This window comes from Mytilus edulis, chromosome 2 (assembly GCF_963676685.1).
Source record: "Mytilus edulis chromosome 2, xbMytEdul2.2, whole genome shotgun sequence".
Classification (NCBI taxonomy): Eukaryota; Metazoa; Mollusca; class Bivalvia; order Mytilida; family Mytilidae; genus Mytilus; species Mytilus edulis.
The window spans coordinates 50,170,031-50,186,387 of record NC_092345.1 but is presented as its reverse complement, the minus strand read 5'-3'; the positions used below and the strand labels follow the sequence as shown (position 1 = coordinate 50,186,387).

The window sequence follows — 16,357 nt, the reverse complement described above, 5'->3', positions numbered from 1 at the left end:
GTAGGTTCATTACCTTTAGGTGTCCCAAATAATGTCATATTGTAATTACCTAGGTAGGTTCATTACATTTGAGTGTACCAACTAATGTAATATTGTAATTACCTAGGTAGGTTCATTACATGTAGGTGTGCCAAATAATGTAATATTGTAATTACCTAGGTAGGTTCATTACCTTTAGGTGTCCCAAATAATGTAATATTGTAATTACCTAGGTAGGTACATTACCTTTAGGTGTCCCAAATAATGTCATATTGTAATTACCTAGGTAGGTTCATTACATTTGAGTGTACCAACTAATGTAATATTGTAATTACACAGGTAGGTTCATTACATTTAGGGTGCCAACACATATACAAATGTAGGTTTACAGTCTTAGTAAAGCTTTAATTCTTACCAATTATGTAATCCTCTTACACCTAAACCTAACCTTAGAATAAGCATTATCCCTGAAAATGTGTACCCCTTAAAACAATGTTACAATATACAAATCAACTGATATGGTTTGATTGCTAGTGAGACAACTATTTGCAAATGACCAAATTAAGTGCATAGTAGCAACTATAGCTTGCCTTTATCAATGAGCATAAACAATACTCTCTGTAAGCTATCATTGGCCTGGGCAACGGAATTAAAAATAGTCCAAACTAAGGCAATCAATCATTATTGTACAGTATCAAAGCTGAAATGTAGATTCTGTTACAATACTAATGTTCAGAACTTAAGTCTTTTGAGTGGTCTTTCATGTTCAAAATTCAACATTATCCTATAGCTGGATACTTTACTTTTAGAGGGAGAAAAAGAAAACAGTGTTTTAGAATGAAGTAGTGTATTGTGTTAAAATAATGATAACACATTTGTATTGCAGCCAAGAAGAATCAGTGCTATATCTATAGCAGAGAGAGTGGCTCAGGAGAGATGTGAGGAATTAGGCATGTCTGTAGGATACAGTGTCAGATTTGAATCAGTATTTCCAAGACCATATTGTGGTATTCTGTATTGCACAGTAGGTGAGTGATTCAGAAAAGTTTGCCAAGACTATAGTATATATTGCTATAGTCTAAGATATAGATATGAATGTAAAATAATAATTATACTTTAGATGGGTGAATTATTGATTATTAACTGATTGAACTACGTTTTTATGTTCTTATTATCACCATTGATAGTTTTTATGCCCCACCTACGATAGTAGAGGGGCATTATGTTTTCTGGTCTGTGGCTCCGTTCGATCGTTCGTTCGTTCGTTCGTCCGTCGTACCGTTCGTTCGTTCGTCCCGCTTCAGGTAAAAGTTTTTGGTCAAGGTAGTTTTTGATGAAATTGAAGTCCAATCAACTTGAAACTTAGTACACATGTTCCCTATAGTATAATCTTTCTAATTTTAATGCCAAATTAGATATTTACCCAATTTCAAAGTCCATAAAACATGGAAAATGATAGTGCGAGTGGGGCATCCATGTACTTTGGACACATTCTTGTTTTTTCTACATTGACTAAAGATAAAGGGGAGGGTTGAGATCTCACTAAACATGTTTAACCCCGCTGCATTTTTGTGCCACTCCCAAGTCGTAGCCTCTGGCCTTTGTTAGTATTGTATGATTTTTAGTTTAAGTTCATTTATTTAGGGGTCAGCTGAATCCTGCCTCTGGGAGCAGGATTTTTTCTCTGTTTTGAAGACCCATTGGTGGCCTTCTGCTGTTTTCTGCTCTTTCATCGGGTTGTTGTCTTTTTGACACATTCCCCATTACCATTCTCAATTTTATTTATTATACCCCTGCTTTAAAAAAGGGGGGGTATACTGTTTTACCTCTGTCTGTCCGTCCGTCCATCAGTCCGTCAGTCCGTCCATCAGTCCTTCCGTCAGTCAGTCCGTCCCATGAAACTTTCGTCACATTTTTCTCAGGAACTACACATCCACCCTTTCTGTAATTTGGTATCAACATTTATATATGTTAGCCATACTGTGTGATGCGTTTTCAGATTCATCACTTGACAACTTCCTGTTTACCGAACACTTGTATGATTTTACACATGATAGCCAAGTTGAAAATTTTCGTCACATTTTTCTCAGGAACTACACATCCACCCTTTCTGTAATTTGGTATCAACATTTATATATGTTAGCCATACCGTGTGATGCGTTTTCAGATTCATCACTTGACAACTTCCTGTTTACCGAACACTTGTATGATTTTACACATGATAGCCAAGTTGAAAATTTTCGTCACATTTTTCTCAGCAACTACAATACAAGGATTTCTGAAATTTGGTTTCAGGATTTATATAAGTCAGCTATACTGTGTGATGCGTTTTCAGATTCATCACTCGACAACTTCCTGTTTACCGAACACTTGTATGATTTTACACATGATAGCCAAGTTGAAAATTTTCGTCACATTTTTCTCAGGAACTACACATCCACCCTTTCTGTAATTTGGTATCAACATTTATATATGTTAGCCATACCGTGTGATGCGTTTTCAGATTCATCACTTGACAACTTCCTGTTTACCGAACACTTGTATGATTTTACACATGATAAAATTGAGAAAGGAAATGGTGAATATGTCAAAGCGACAACCACCCGACCATAGAGCAAACAACAGCCGAAGGCAACCAATGGGTCTTCAATGTAGCGAGAATTCCCGCACCCGTAGGTGTCCTTCAGCTGGCCCCTAAAATATGCATAATAGTACAGTGATAATGGACGTCATACTAAACTCCGAATTATACACAAGAAACTAAAATTTAAAATAATACAAGACTAACAAAGGCCAGAGGCTCCTGACTTGGGACAGGCGCAAAATTGCGGCGGGGTTAAACATGTTTATGAGATCTCAACCCTCCCCCTATACCTCTAGCCAATGTAGAAAAGTAAAAGAATAACAATACGCACATTAAAATTCAGTTCAAGAGAAGTCCGATAGCCAATGATTTATTTGTATGATTTTACACATGATAGCCAAGTTGAAAATTTTCGTCACATTTTTCTCAGGAACTACAATACAAGGATTTCTGAAATTTGGTTTCAGGATTTATATAAGTCAGCTATACCGAGTGATGCGTTTTCAGATTCATCACTTGACAACTTCCTGTTTACTGAACACTTGCATATTTTTACACTATTAATATTATCCACTTGCGGCGGGGGTATCATCAGTGAGCAGTAGCTCGCAGTTTCACTTGTTAAATTTAGAAAGCAGATCTAGATGTAACACTGAAATTTTAATTTAAAGAACAGAATTTGCTTTTATTTTTGCTTTTTTATGCCCCACCTAAGATAGTAGAGGGGCATTATGTTTTCTGGTCTGTGCCTCCGTTCGTCCGTCCGCTTCAGGTTAAAGTTTTTGGTCAAGGTAGTTTTTGAAGAAGTTGAAGTTCAATCAACTTGAAACTTAGTACACATGTTCCCCATTATATGATCTTTCTAATTTTAATGCCAAAATATAGTTTTGACCCCAATTTCATGGTCCACTGAACATAGAAAATGATAGTGTGAAGTTCAGGTTAAAGTTTTTGGTCAAGGAAGTTTTTGATGAAGTTAAAGTTACATCAACTTGAAACTTAGTACACATGTTCCCTATGATATGATCTTTCTAATTTTAATTCCAAATTAAAGTTTTGACCCCAATTTCACGGTCCACTGAACATAGAAAATGATTGTGCGAGTGGGGAATCCGTGTACTATGGACACATTCTTGTTTCAACTTAAGATTTAGTTTGAAATAGCCACTTTGGCTAATCTGGTAACTTACTGGTGATATGTAGAATGAAAGTCTGTAAAACTAAAAACAAAGTTTAAAGATGGTATTAAAGATGAGAAATATAGTTCTAAACCAAAATTATATTTAATGTCATTTCAGACATACATGTTATATAATTTTAGTTTTTAATGTCAGCTCTTTAAACTTTGCCGTCTTTGGTGACTTTCCATCTGAAAGAGATATCCTAAATCTATCTTTTAACTACAATATAAACTCTAGATATCAAATTTATTGAAAAGTTTAATGCCATAGCTGACACCAACACAATAGTAATGTCTTTTATTAAAATAAAATCTTTGTATATGAAAAAAATTTGAATGTATATCTCTTTTTTTTTCTCAAATGAATAATTCTATTTTTGTGTGCTCTGACAGGTACTCTGTTGAGGAGGTTAGAGAATGGTATGAGGGGTATATCACATGTTATTGTTGATGAAATACATGAGAGAGATATCAATGTAAGTATCAACTTATTTTCATTGATATAAGTGGTTATCAAAGAAAAAAGGATTAGGGTTCAATCACTTAAATTTTCTACAGAGATGTCACAAAAGAAGAAGAGAAACAATGTTCCTTTGATCTATAGTTATTTTAAAGTATTTTATGACATATCTAGTCAATAATAGTATTATCAGTGTGTATTTATAGATTATCCTTGATCATATGAACGAGATTGATTTTCAAAATTGAAAAGCAGTTGAGTTGAGATGACCAATGATAATCTGTTTATTGCTACTTTACCTATAATTTCATTGACAACGCCACATGCCCCCTAAGTTTCTAACGATAATTTTTCATATCACTCGACTCCACTGAGAAAGGAAATTATCAGTCCACAAGATCAAAGGAAAATTTCGAACAAAAGCGATAAATGATGTTATTAGGGCCCCGCCGACGGCGGGTCGCCCTATAGTGATCAGTCTGTCCGTCCGTCCGTCTGTCCGTCCGTAACACTTTCGTGTCCGCTCCATATCTAGAGAACCGTTATGATTTCATACTTAATACTTAACATGATTATTAACCAACACCAGAGGGTGTGTCATGTTGTATGTACAACTTCCTAGGTCAAAGATCAAGGTCAAAAACTTTGGTTTCAGTTGACAACCCCGTGTCCTGTGGTGAAGATCGTGTCCGCTCCATATCTAGATAACCATTATGATTTCAAAGTTTATACTTGACATCCATTTTAACAACCACCAGAGGGTGTGTCATGATGTATGTACAACTTCCTAGGTCAAAGGTCAAGGTCAAAAACTTTGGTTTCGAGTTGACAATCCTGTGTCCTGTGGTGAAGATCGTGTCCGCTCCATATCTAGATAATCGTTATGATTTCAAAGTATATACTTGTCATACATTTTAACCACCACCAGAGGGCGTGTCATGATGTATGTACAACTTCCTAGGTCAAAGGTCAACGTCAAAAAAACTTTGGTTTCAGTTGACAACCCTGTGTCCTGTGGTGAAGATTGTGTCCGCTCTATATCTTGAGAACCGTTATGATTTCAAATATTATACTTGACATCCATTTTAACCAACACCAGAGGGTGTGTCATGATGTATGTACCACTTCCTAGGTCAAAGGTCTGTCTGTCTGTTGGTCTGTCCATCGCTAACAAATTTGATCCACATTATATTTTGAGAGGACAGCTGTTATTATTTCATACTTTATACCTGACAAACATTTTCAACTTAACATATATATTAACCAACACAAGAGAATGTGTCATAATGTATGCATCCTAGGTCTAAGATCAGTCTGTCGGTCTGTCCATCCGTTCGTTGTTCTTAACAAATTGTGTCTGCTCTACCTCTCAGGAACCATTTATATTTCATACTTTATACTTGGTGGGTCATAATATATTGAAGGCATAATTCTAAAAATATGTGACAAATATCAATTGGGCAGCACCTTTAAACATATTGTTCAAACATCAATCCATATATCCAGAAGTCACCTTAGAGTAGTAAACAATGAGTTCACATCATGCAGTCATATCACTATTATACTATGAAAGTAAGATGAGAATATTTATCAGTTTTAACTTAAAATCTTAGATCAAAATCACACATGAGACTATGTAATAACTTCAAATAATGCTTCATATCAGATTATCCATACAACTTATTTACCCCACGTTATTGACAGCGGGGCCCACAGAGATGGCTCCCATCTCAATGATATCTAGTTGAAACAGTTTATTATCCACACAAACAAACATGTTAAATCCCATAAATTACTTTTTAAGCCCCATTTATGGGCATTATGTTTTCTGGTCTGTGCGTCTTTTTGTTCATTCGTCTGTTTGTTCGTTCGTCGGTCAATCTGTCCTGCTTTAGGATAAAGTTTTTGGTCAAGGTAGTTTTTGATGAAGTTGAAGTCCAATCAACTTGAAACTTAGTACACATGTTCCCTATGATGTAATCTTTCTTATTTTAATGCCAAACTAGAGATTTTCCCCCATTTTCATGGTCCACTGAACATAGGAAAATGATAGTGCAGATGGGGCATCCATGTACTGGGGACACATTATTGTTATTGGTATGCATTTGTAAATACATTGTCCACTTTATTATCATTTGTAAATTGTACGTATATTGTCAGTTTCTTGTCTATTTCAGACTGATTTCCTTCTGATTATGTTACGAGACATGGTAAATACATATCCACAATTACGTGTTGTACTGATGTCAGCCACAATAGATACATCACTGTTTTCTGAATATTTTGGCGATTGTAAAATCGTTGAAGTGTATGGAAGAACTCATCCTGTACAAGGTATGTGGTTTTAATACCCCCCCCCCCCCCCCATTTTTTAAATTGATGAATGTAGTATCTTTAAGGTTTAGTTCTACTAAAAGTAAAATTTGAATAAGAAGGCAAGGTTACATTTTTTTGTAGTTATATGGCATAATAGTGGCAAGTTTGTATAAAAAAAAGCTTCAGGTTTTTGGTACTGAAGAAGTTTTAACATTCCTTGCACATGTAATTACATTAATCCCTTCTGAATTAATGATGAAATTTCTGTAATAACAATATTCCCATTTTATAGATATTACAAAGTTATTACAATATTCTATGATAAATTAGAATAGTTAAAAAAAATATTTTGATATATTTTTTCCCAATTTTAGTAATGGCAGCTTACTTAAAAAGTCAAAGTTCTCATTGAATGTTTCAGTTTCAGGGTTAAATTCTGATATAATTTGTCTGTGGCATAGAATTCAGATATAAGAAAATCTTTGTAGTGATATTCAGAAATGAAAATGGAAAAGGATTATTAGTACTCCATTAAAGTTGCTGCAGTATTCTCTACAAGTGATCATGCAAGTTATTTGTATTGTAGAATATTACCTTGAAGACTGTATACAGATGTTAAACTTTATCCCACCTCCAAATGATAGGAAAAAGAAAAAAGATAAAGATGAATTAGATGCTGAGGAAGGAGACCAGGAAGTAATTTATACTTTATGTTTTATCGTCATTTATTTTTAGAATTTGATTTGTTTGTCAGTCCATTCGTCTGTCTGTCCTGCTTCAGATTAAAGTTTTGGGCTAAAGTCTTTGGTCAAGGTAGTTTTTGATGAAGTTGAAGTCTAAGCAACTTGAAACTTAGTACATTGTATACATGTTCCCTATGATATGATCTTTTTGATTTTAATGCAAAATTTAGAGGTTTTACCACAATTTACGGTCCAATAAACATAGAAAATGATAGTGAGATTGGGGCATCCGTGTACAATAGACACATGCTTGTTTCATTTGTTAAAGTTACATCTGTATTTAACATTGACAGATTGTATCTATCCCTTCTAAATATATAATCGATATGCCACTGTTGCAAAAACTGTAATTTTGTTCAGGAATGACAGATAATGTTGGGTTTTTTTTTAATCTTGGGTATGGTTGTAACATACAATACAGTTTTCTATTTATCAAACAAGGAAAGAAATTTAGGTAGCTTTACATGGAACAAAGTCCTGTGAAATAATTGATGTGGATAGAAACATTAAAGTGATTGTTGTTCTACCTACATCTTCAAATTGTTCAAATCTGAAAACAAAATATATTGAATAAAGAACTTCAATATCACACATATAGCATGATTCAGATAAATGGAATATTATTTTGATTGTGACTTTTTCAGGAAAACTGTAATTTGAAAGTGAGTTCTGAATACTCTGAACAGACCAAACGAGCTTTGGCTATGCTAAATGAAAAAGAATTGTCCTTTGAACTGATAGAGGTAAGACAAGTTAAAATTATTTATTCCTAAGAGCAAAATGATCGGGAAAACAAGATCTACAAAAATACATGCAAGATAATCTCTTATCATTTTTTTTATTTTTTTTGCATTTATAGAAAACTGTAAACAGGAAAAATGATCATCAAAAGTATGGATATGACTGGACCCACATATTTATTTCTTAAAGAAGTTATTGCCTCTAAATGACATTTTTTTCTATTTTCAACCTTTTTACGTATTATCATTTTTTAATAAAAAATAGGTTGGCAGAAACATCAGCAATACATATCTTAAAAAATATACCAAAAACTGTCTAAAACAATACATAATAAAATTTTGTTTATGTGAGAGCTTTATTTCATATGATTTGTATACTATATTTTACAGGCTCTTATCAAGTACATAAAGACACTAGGTATACCAGGAGCTTTATTGATATTCTTGCCTGGATGGAATCTTATCTTTGCCCTCCATAAACATCTGGAAATGCATCCTGAATTTGGTATGAAATAATGGTTTTGCACCAATATATGCTTAATATCTTTTCCTCCTCACTATCTAGACAAAGTATATTCTAAAAATGAATCTGGTAACCTCAAATCAATTTGAGTCATATCATTAAATGGAAATGTTCCTAGCAGTAATCTATCATTATTAACCAAATTCTTTGAATGTTTTTGAGAAATGTTAATTTACAATTAAAATGCACTTTTTATGCCCCTGTCTTAGAAGTGGGAGCATTAAGGTTTACACTTGTCAATCTGTCTGTACATACGAAATTAGTTCTGTTCTATTTAGTTTTCTTTGACCAAATTTTTTGAAACTTATACTCAAAGTTTATTATCACAAAACACAGATCAATTTATAGAATTTGGGTGGCTTCACTTTTACCATTCCTAAGTTACGCCTCTTTATAAATGGAAATATTCCTTAATTTATGGCTTCTGTTCTCTCCCACTCTCTAACTTGAGTTAGCCTCATGCCAATTTATATGAAACTCAAACATATGCACAATGCTTAGAACCAAAACTTGCAGACACATTTATAATTTGGGTAGTGAGACAGTTACAGTTCTACAGCTTTGCTTATAACTAGGGACTTTTATGGTTCTGCATTTTTTCTTCAGTTCTCATTTATATTGTATGAAACTCATAAACAATGCTTAAAAGCAGAACATACCAACAGACTTGGAAATTGGACAGAGAGTCATTTACCTTTCTAGAGTTATGTCCCTTTTTAACTTGGAAAATTGCAAAGCTTAAGCATTCCTTCTTTTATTTCATGTACATTGTATAGCTTGATAGATCTGTATTAAAAAAATATTAATTATATTTGTGGAAGTATGAATGCTACATGTATCATTTTTCAGTTAAAGGAGTTAGTTCTGTAGTCATTCAAAATTAATTTAAATCCCAAATACTGCCATTAACTTCTCCTTTGAATGAATGATGGGGTGAAACTTATTTTTAACATGGGTAGTTACTAGTAGATCATTTATAGATGCATGTCTTTTTAAATGAAGGCAAAATTACACAAATATTTGTTGGTTTGATATGGGGGAATTTTGGAAGTGTTTCCCCTATCTGACACTTTCAATTAAAAGGAATAGTCCCAATGATTGCATGGTCATTTATTTTACTTTAATCCTGTATACACACTATTGTCCTTATCTGCAACGACTTTGATATATTAACAGGTGGTCCACAGTATAGACTGTTACCCTTACATTCACAAATACCTAGGGAGGACCAGAGGAGGGTGTTTGATCCAGTACCAGATGGTGTAACTAAGGTAAATGACATTAAAGCTATTTTCCTAATGCATGTAGTTTAAAGGTTTGTATAAATGTTTGTTCAAACAAGCAATAGGATTATACAAGCTGAAGCCACACCTATCTATTGATAGCAATTGTAAAACTTAAATACAGTGCTTGAGCAAACAGTAATACTTACAAATCAAACAAGTGAACCAAACCTTTGAATTACATGCATTAGGAAAATAGCTGTAATGTTCCATAAATATTGAATACTCTGACATGAGGCAACATACTAATATATTATTGATTGATGTTTTCATCAACCATAAAACATGTTATGATACTTTTCTATATGTAAATTGTGACTTATCTAACAATTTGTAATTCTCTTTTAGAATATTTTTTTTTTTTAATGACTTAAATGGGCGAATATTTGTAGATCTATTGTCATGATATTCTAGTCATAAAGAAAAAAGATACTGGGGATTCATTATTATTCGTTGGATACCAATTTTTGTGGATTTCGTGAAATTATATGTTCAACAAATGACAAATTTTTCTATAGGCTTAAATGCAGACCTCTGAAAACCACAAAATTAAATACCAACGAACATACAAGTTTTTCTTTATCCACGAAAATTGGTACCCACGAAAAAAGAATCTACAGTATGGAATACTTACAGTCATAACCTTGAAAAAAATCATTATTTTTTTTCAATTTTCACTGTTTGTTTTGGTTTCAGATTATTCTATCAACCAACATAGCAGAAACCAGTGTTACTATTAATGATGTTGTCTTTGTTGTTGACAGCTGCAAGTAAGTAAAAAAAAACTGTCCAAATATCAGGAAAATGTCCATTGCACCCAGGGGTCGAATTTAAGCTTTTTTGTGTACTGACCAGTCGGACCAGTGGACTGAAAACTCTACTGGTCCGGCTCCAAATCTACTGGTCCTGCAAAAATGACATTAATGTGTCAAACACTAATATAAATGACAGAGGTTTAATTTTATTTTGATGCTTTCGTTTACATAAGTTAGACAAAGGAATAGTCTTTATTCTGAATTTGATAAAGGCTTTGGTAATCTTAATGATTTTCTTTATCAAAATCAAGATCAAGGACAGAAAAAATATCAACATTGTCTTTCACGTCATCGCAATCCTCACATACATTCCTGTCTTTTATTGCCGTAGATTTTTTGTGCTGTTCTGATTGCTCATGAGCAAGTACAGAATCCAATCTGAAATTTGACGATCCAGTTACGAAAATACATTACCTATCTAGGTCTGTCACTGCAAATTTTTCACATATTGTACAGTTCATTAAATTCCGATCTACTACATAATGCAACCATTCACGATCTTTTTCCCATGATTTTTGGTATTTGCGTTTCCTTTTGTCACTTTCGTATACTTTATTTCGATCTTCCTTTTGATTTTCAGTTATCTTAATTTTTTTGTCCGGCGGTTTAACTCCTTCCAAAAATTTCCATATTTTATATTGTTGTGAAGGATGCTCACCCAAGATATTAATTAACTTGATCAATTGTAATACCCCCCAGTACCGTGTAATTGATTTCACAGATAATTGTTTTGTAAACAAACGGAGATTGCGATGCAATCAGTGATTTTTATCAACAAATTTCTACTGGTCCGCCGGACCACCAGCTGACAAAATCTACTGGTCTGGCGCAAATTTTACTAGTCCCGGACTACCGGACTAGCGCTAATTTCGACCCCTGATTGCACCATACACTAATATCTGAGGACTTTTCTCTGTACAGATCACTGTAGTCTAACACTTTGTAACTCAGTGCCTCTTACTCCAGTTCAACCAAATCAACAGAACCTTGAATTCAAATAAACCCATAGAAAGTGGGATTAAAGCCAAACAAACAAATTAACAAACTTAAACTCAATTGTAACATTCATATCTTACAGAAGTATGGAATGACTGATCAATAGCCAATTGTTGGGTAAAGATTGCATTCAATGCAATCCAAACCCCATGTGACTGACTTGATATATAAACCTTCCAAGGCTTATCACTACCTTTATGATACAAAAAAAAAAAGTGCATTGATTATATATAACATTCTATACACCTTATCCAAGAATAATTCAAGAAATTTATCAATGTAAAATATGCTTAGATATTTAAGTCACAAAATGATGTTACACCTGTCAAGAAAATAACATAACTTTTGCAATTTGCAGGATCTAATATCTGTTCTAAGAATATAAATGATGTCATTGTTAAAGTCATCTTTAAAAATTGGAGTTATCTCCAATTGTCCAGAATTGTAGTTCAATCATCTAGTACTACAACCAATGCTTTATTGACAATGCAATATTTAATTTTACTTCCCACTGATAAATTAAAGCAATCTTTACCCTTCAGTGCTTTCAAGCACTTTGATTATTGAGTGGTTCTTGTATATATTATCTAACGTCAAGAAAATTTTGAATTTTGGATCTTTTATATGTTTTATTTTACTAATGACGGTTTTAAGATTAATGATAAACTTGATCATATGTTTTCAATGATTACAGAGCTAAAATGAAACTGTTCACATCACATAACAACATGACAAATTATGCCACCGTCTGGGCATCGAAGACCAACTTGGAGCAGAGAAGAGGGAGAGCTGGGCGTGTTAGACCAGGTTTTGCCTTCCATTTGTGCAGTAGAGCCAGGTTTGAAAGGTAATAATGATATTTAGGATGTCCAAAAATTATTTCAAAGTGAGAGAATTGTTTATATATGTGAGGATGCACTGAAAGGGGGAAATACGCATTTATAGTAGGAAAAGTTTGTGCTTATTGGGGAATGTAAGGCTGAAAATGGTTACTTTATCCACTAGGGTTAGTTATTTATTTTGAAGGGTAAATTTATTGATTTGGAGCTGACATATTATATATCAGGAAATTTGGTGTGTGTCTAGTTTTCACTCTTTCCATTTTAATTTTATATTTGAACAGATTGGAACAGCATACAACACCAGAAATTTTCAGAACACCTCTTCATGAACTAGCATTGTCTATTAAGCTACTGAGGCTGGGTCCTATAGCTAAATTCATGGCTAAAGCAGTGGAACCACCACCAATTGATGCTGTCATTGAAGCTGAAGCACTTCTTAAAGGTAGGTAGCAGTTACAGTGACAAGTTGTTTATTGCTACACTTTTATCTTGGTAATTTCTTTCCAGTCTCATGGATTTTACATATTTACTTAAGAAAATGAATATTAATTTACTTCGTTTGACATGAAATGTTTCCTACAAGCTTTGTTTGTCAAAAACACTTAATTTTAACAATTAATTATTCTCCACAGAACTTCGTTCCTGAGGGTCAAATGTTTTTAACCTTTCCTTCTGTCTTTCAGTCCTGTTCTTGTCTTCTCAACTCCTCTGAAACCAAAAAACATTATTCATGAAACGTTGTAGATTATTAGAACATACTATGTAGATATGCATATCAACAGGATTTTTTTTCTAGAAGCTATGCCCATTTGAACATAGAATTTAGGCCTGTATTATACTATGGTAACTCATCTGAATCCATGCAATAAACTTTCATGAAACTTTGTAGATAATCAGGACATTCCATGTTGATGTGCATGTCCACAAAGAATTTTTATCAGTTGACTATTGTAGCAGTTATGATTCTTTGAACTTATGTGATGTCAATATATTTATATATTTTTTTTTTATTATTTCTGTTATAAGAAATGAGAGCATTGGACACGAATGATGAGCTGACACCACTTGGTAAAATTCTGGCTAAACTACCTATAGAACCAAGACTAGGAAAGATGATCATCTTTGGATGTATGTTTTAGTAAGTATTATCAATGGTAAATTAGTCTAATTCTTTAACCTGAAAAAGAAAAAAAAATAAGTAAAATGTACCATAATTAGTATAACTGAGCATTTATAAGACATACCCATAAGAGTTAAGCCTTTATACATTGAAAACAAAATTTTGATTGTTTGTTTATTTATGAAATCTAATATTTTTCACTATTCATAATGATATCTGTGAAGTTCTTTTTGTATTCCATGGGCATTATTTAATATCTTGTTATCTTCTTTTTTCATTATTCTAGATACAGAAATAAGAGTGTATCTATTTTGACATTAAGGGGGCTCGCTGTTCTAAATCGATTTTTTTTCTTAATATAGGATTACGCTATATTTTTCTATAAATGAACTTTATCTTCTACTTAATAGAAAAATAAAATAAAAAATGGGGTCACCGTTCATTTACGCTCACAATCTGCCTTCTACAGAAGCATACATTTTTGTAAAGGTACTTTTTTTCTGTTGAACTAATAGGAGAATTAGACAATATACGTATAGTGTCTTGAAATATGAAATTTATTTGTATGAGGCTTAGAAACGGGAAAATGCGAGGTTTTACCGAGCATTTTCCCGTTTCGTGCCGAATACAAATAAATTTCATATTTCAAGACACTATACGTATATTGTTTTTATACTGAAATCGATTAAAAAATTTAAAAAAAAAAAATGTAACAAATATTGTTAAAAAATTAAGTGTTTGGAATTTCCCTGTTGGGGTACCATTTTGGGGTATTTCCCTATGAGCCTAGTCCAGGCGGTAAGACATTGACATTTTAAAGATTTAGAAAGGGAAAATGAACTTATTAATTACATTTGATAAACATGGTATATAAATTACCAATTTGAAGACATAACAAGTTTAAATTCATAAAAGTTTGACCATTGTTACTACATGTTGTCATGGTTGTGATGTGACGTTGTTGATGAATTCCGGTAAGTAGGCGGGCTAATAGGTTAGTTGGGGTCATTGATGTATAAAGCTAACGTTTATACGTATAGCTTTATCTGTATAGTAAAATAGCTGATTGCAGTATAATTAGAGTTAATATCGAAATAAAAAAAGAACTAAATTACAGAAATTTCTCAGATTTTACAATAGTTTTGTTTAAGTACAGCTTATTTGAAAATAATAATTAAAAATATAGGTCACTGATGAGTTAAAAAAGATATATCAATTTTAATGCCAACAAATGTCATTTTTGCAGCAAAGGGAGATAATTTGGAGCTTTTTCAATGATATATACATTTAAAAAGTCATCTGGGTCCAAAACGAATTGATTTTTTTGAATGATTTTATACCATATGATAAAGTAACAACTAATAAAGTAATAAATAAAATTTGTAATGAAAAAAAAAATTTTATACCTTAAATGCTTTTGCAAAAAAAAATACTTTGTGAATTGAAAAGAACTTTTTCTTACATATGCAGCTTATGTAAATTCAGTAATATATATTTAGGTTTTTTTAAAAGCTCTACAACACTCTAAAAAGTAAATGCATTACATATTGTTAGTGTCTCCACACTCCACCAATCCTAAAACCCCTGATCTTATTATTAAATAAAAATTGATAACAAATAATAAATGTTATATTTTAGTGTTGGTGATGCAGTATGTACAATAGCTGCCAGTACAACCTTCCCAGAACCATTTATAACCCCTACAGATAGAAGAAGATTAGGCTGGGTACATAAATCTTTAGCTGGAGACAGATTCAGTGATCATGTAGCATTATTAAATGCTTTCCAAATGTGGGAAGATTCAAGGTAAATTTTCTTAAATTAGTGGAAATAAATGTTTTTAAAGTAAAAGAGTAAATTGTTTAAATTGGTAAAAAAAATATATCAGTCTGCTAGATCTGAATATGATTTCATTGATCGATCAAAAATTAACATTTTGCTGCTTCAAAAATTGACTTGATACTGATTTTCACAAATTACATAAAATCAATGAATCTGCTAACCCAAAAATCTTTTCTATTTCTATAAACTTCAACACTTGCAATCCATGAGTTAAAAGTCAGTCATAAGAATATGGTTATGCATACATTTTCAGATCTGGTGGAGAAATGTCAGAGATGAATTTCTGTGATCAAAAGTCATTGTCAATGCCAACACTTAGAATGACATCTGAAGCCAAGGTAAGATAACTCTGTCATATATAGGAAAAGATGTTAACATAGGCTTATAAAAAAATTAGCCTTCTCAGATAATTCTTCTTTTCTGTAAGAACTTGGATTGTTTTCCATTTTGATGTGATACATTAGAGTCTGATACTGTAGAATTAGGAATTAATGCATGGAAAATATGCTGAACAAATCGTTTATGTTCTCTAACTTTAGTTTGTCTCAACCAAATGTAATGAAACTTGTGCAAAATGCTTATAACCACAAAACACAGTTTAAGTTTGGGTAGCATCACTTAAACCATTCTGGAGTTTTGTCCCTTTATAATATAATATGCAAACAGGGGTATCATATGCATCTTATAGACACATTCCCCATTTATTTACAAAATGGTTTCTGATGGAAAGTAAAAGAGAGTGTCTTTGTCTAATTGTAAGGAATTCTTATTAGCCAGTGTAGCTAAAGATATTATTTCAACAGTTGAGAAATGTCTTCAGTTGTTATATAAAATAAATGAAAACAACAGGACTTTATTGGTAACAAACTATGTGAGTGTCTATATTTGTTTAGATATTCAAATTGCAATTAACATTATAAAGGAGTTTGGAAAG

The 16,357-nt window shown here is 32.5% G+C and overlaps 1 protein-coding gene across 3 annotated transcripts in view; it reads left to right on the top strand.

Moving 5' to 3' along the window:
• Window positions 1-16,357, top strand: part of LOC139510207 (ATP-dependent RNA helicase A-like) — a 56,853-nt gene that overhangs the window by 24,751 nt on the left and 15,745 nt on the right. For all 3 annotated transcript variants that reach the window (XM_071296667.1, XM_071296666.1, XM_071296668.1), the window contains 13 exons: window positions 866-1,007; window positions 4,137-4,219; window positions 6,381-6,537; window positions 7,106-7,215; window positions 7,907-8,005; window positions 8,393-8,507; window positions 9,702-9,796; window positions 10,505-10,578; window positions 12,314-12,466; window positions 12,743-12,903; window positions 13,488-13,599; window positions 15,220-15,387; window positions 15,677-15,761. In XM_071296667.1, coding sequence (XP_071152768.1) covers window positions 866-1,007; window positions 4,137-4,219; window positions 6,381-6,537; window positions 7,106-7,215; window positions 7,907-8,005; window positions 8,393-8,507; window positions 9,702-9,796; window positions 10,505-10,578; window positions 12,314-12,466; window positions 12,743-12,903; window positions 13,488-13,599; window positions 15,220-15,387; window positions 15,677-15,761 — 1,554 coding nt within the window. The remainder of the gene's footprint in view (window positions 1-865; window positions 1,008-4,136; window positions 4,220-6,380; window positions 6,538-7,105; window positions 7,216-7,906; window positions 8,006-8,392; window positions 8,508-9,701; window positions 9,797-10,504; window positions 10,579-12,313; window positions 12,467-12,742; window positions 12,904-13,487; window positions 13,600-15,219; window positions 15,388-15,676; window positions 15,762-16,357) is intronic.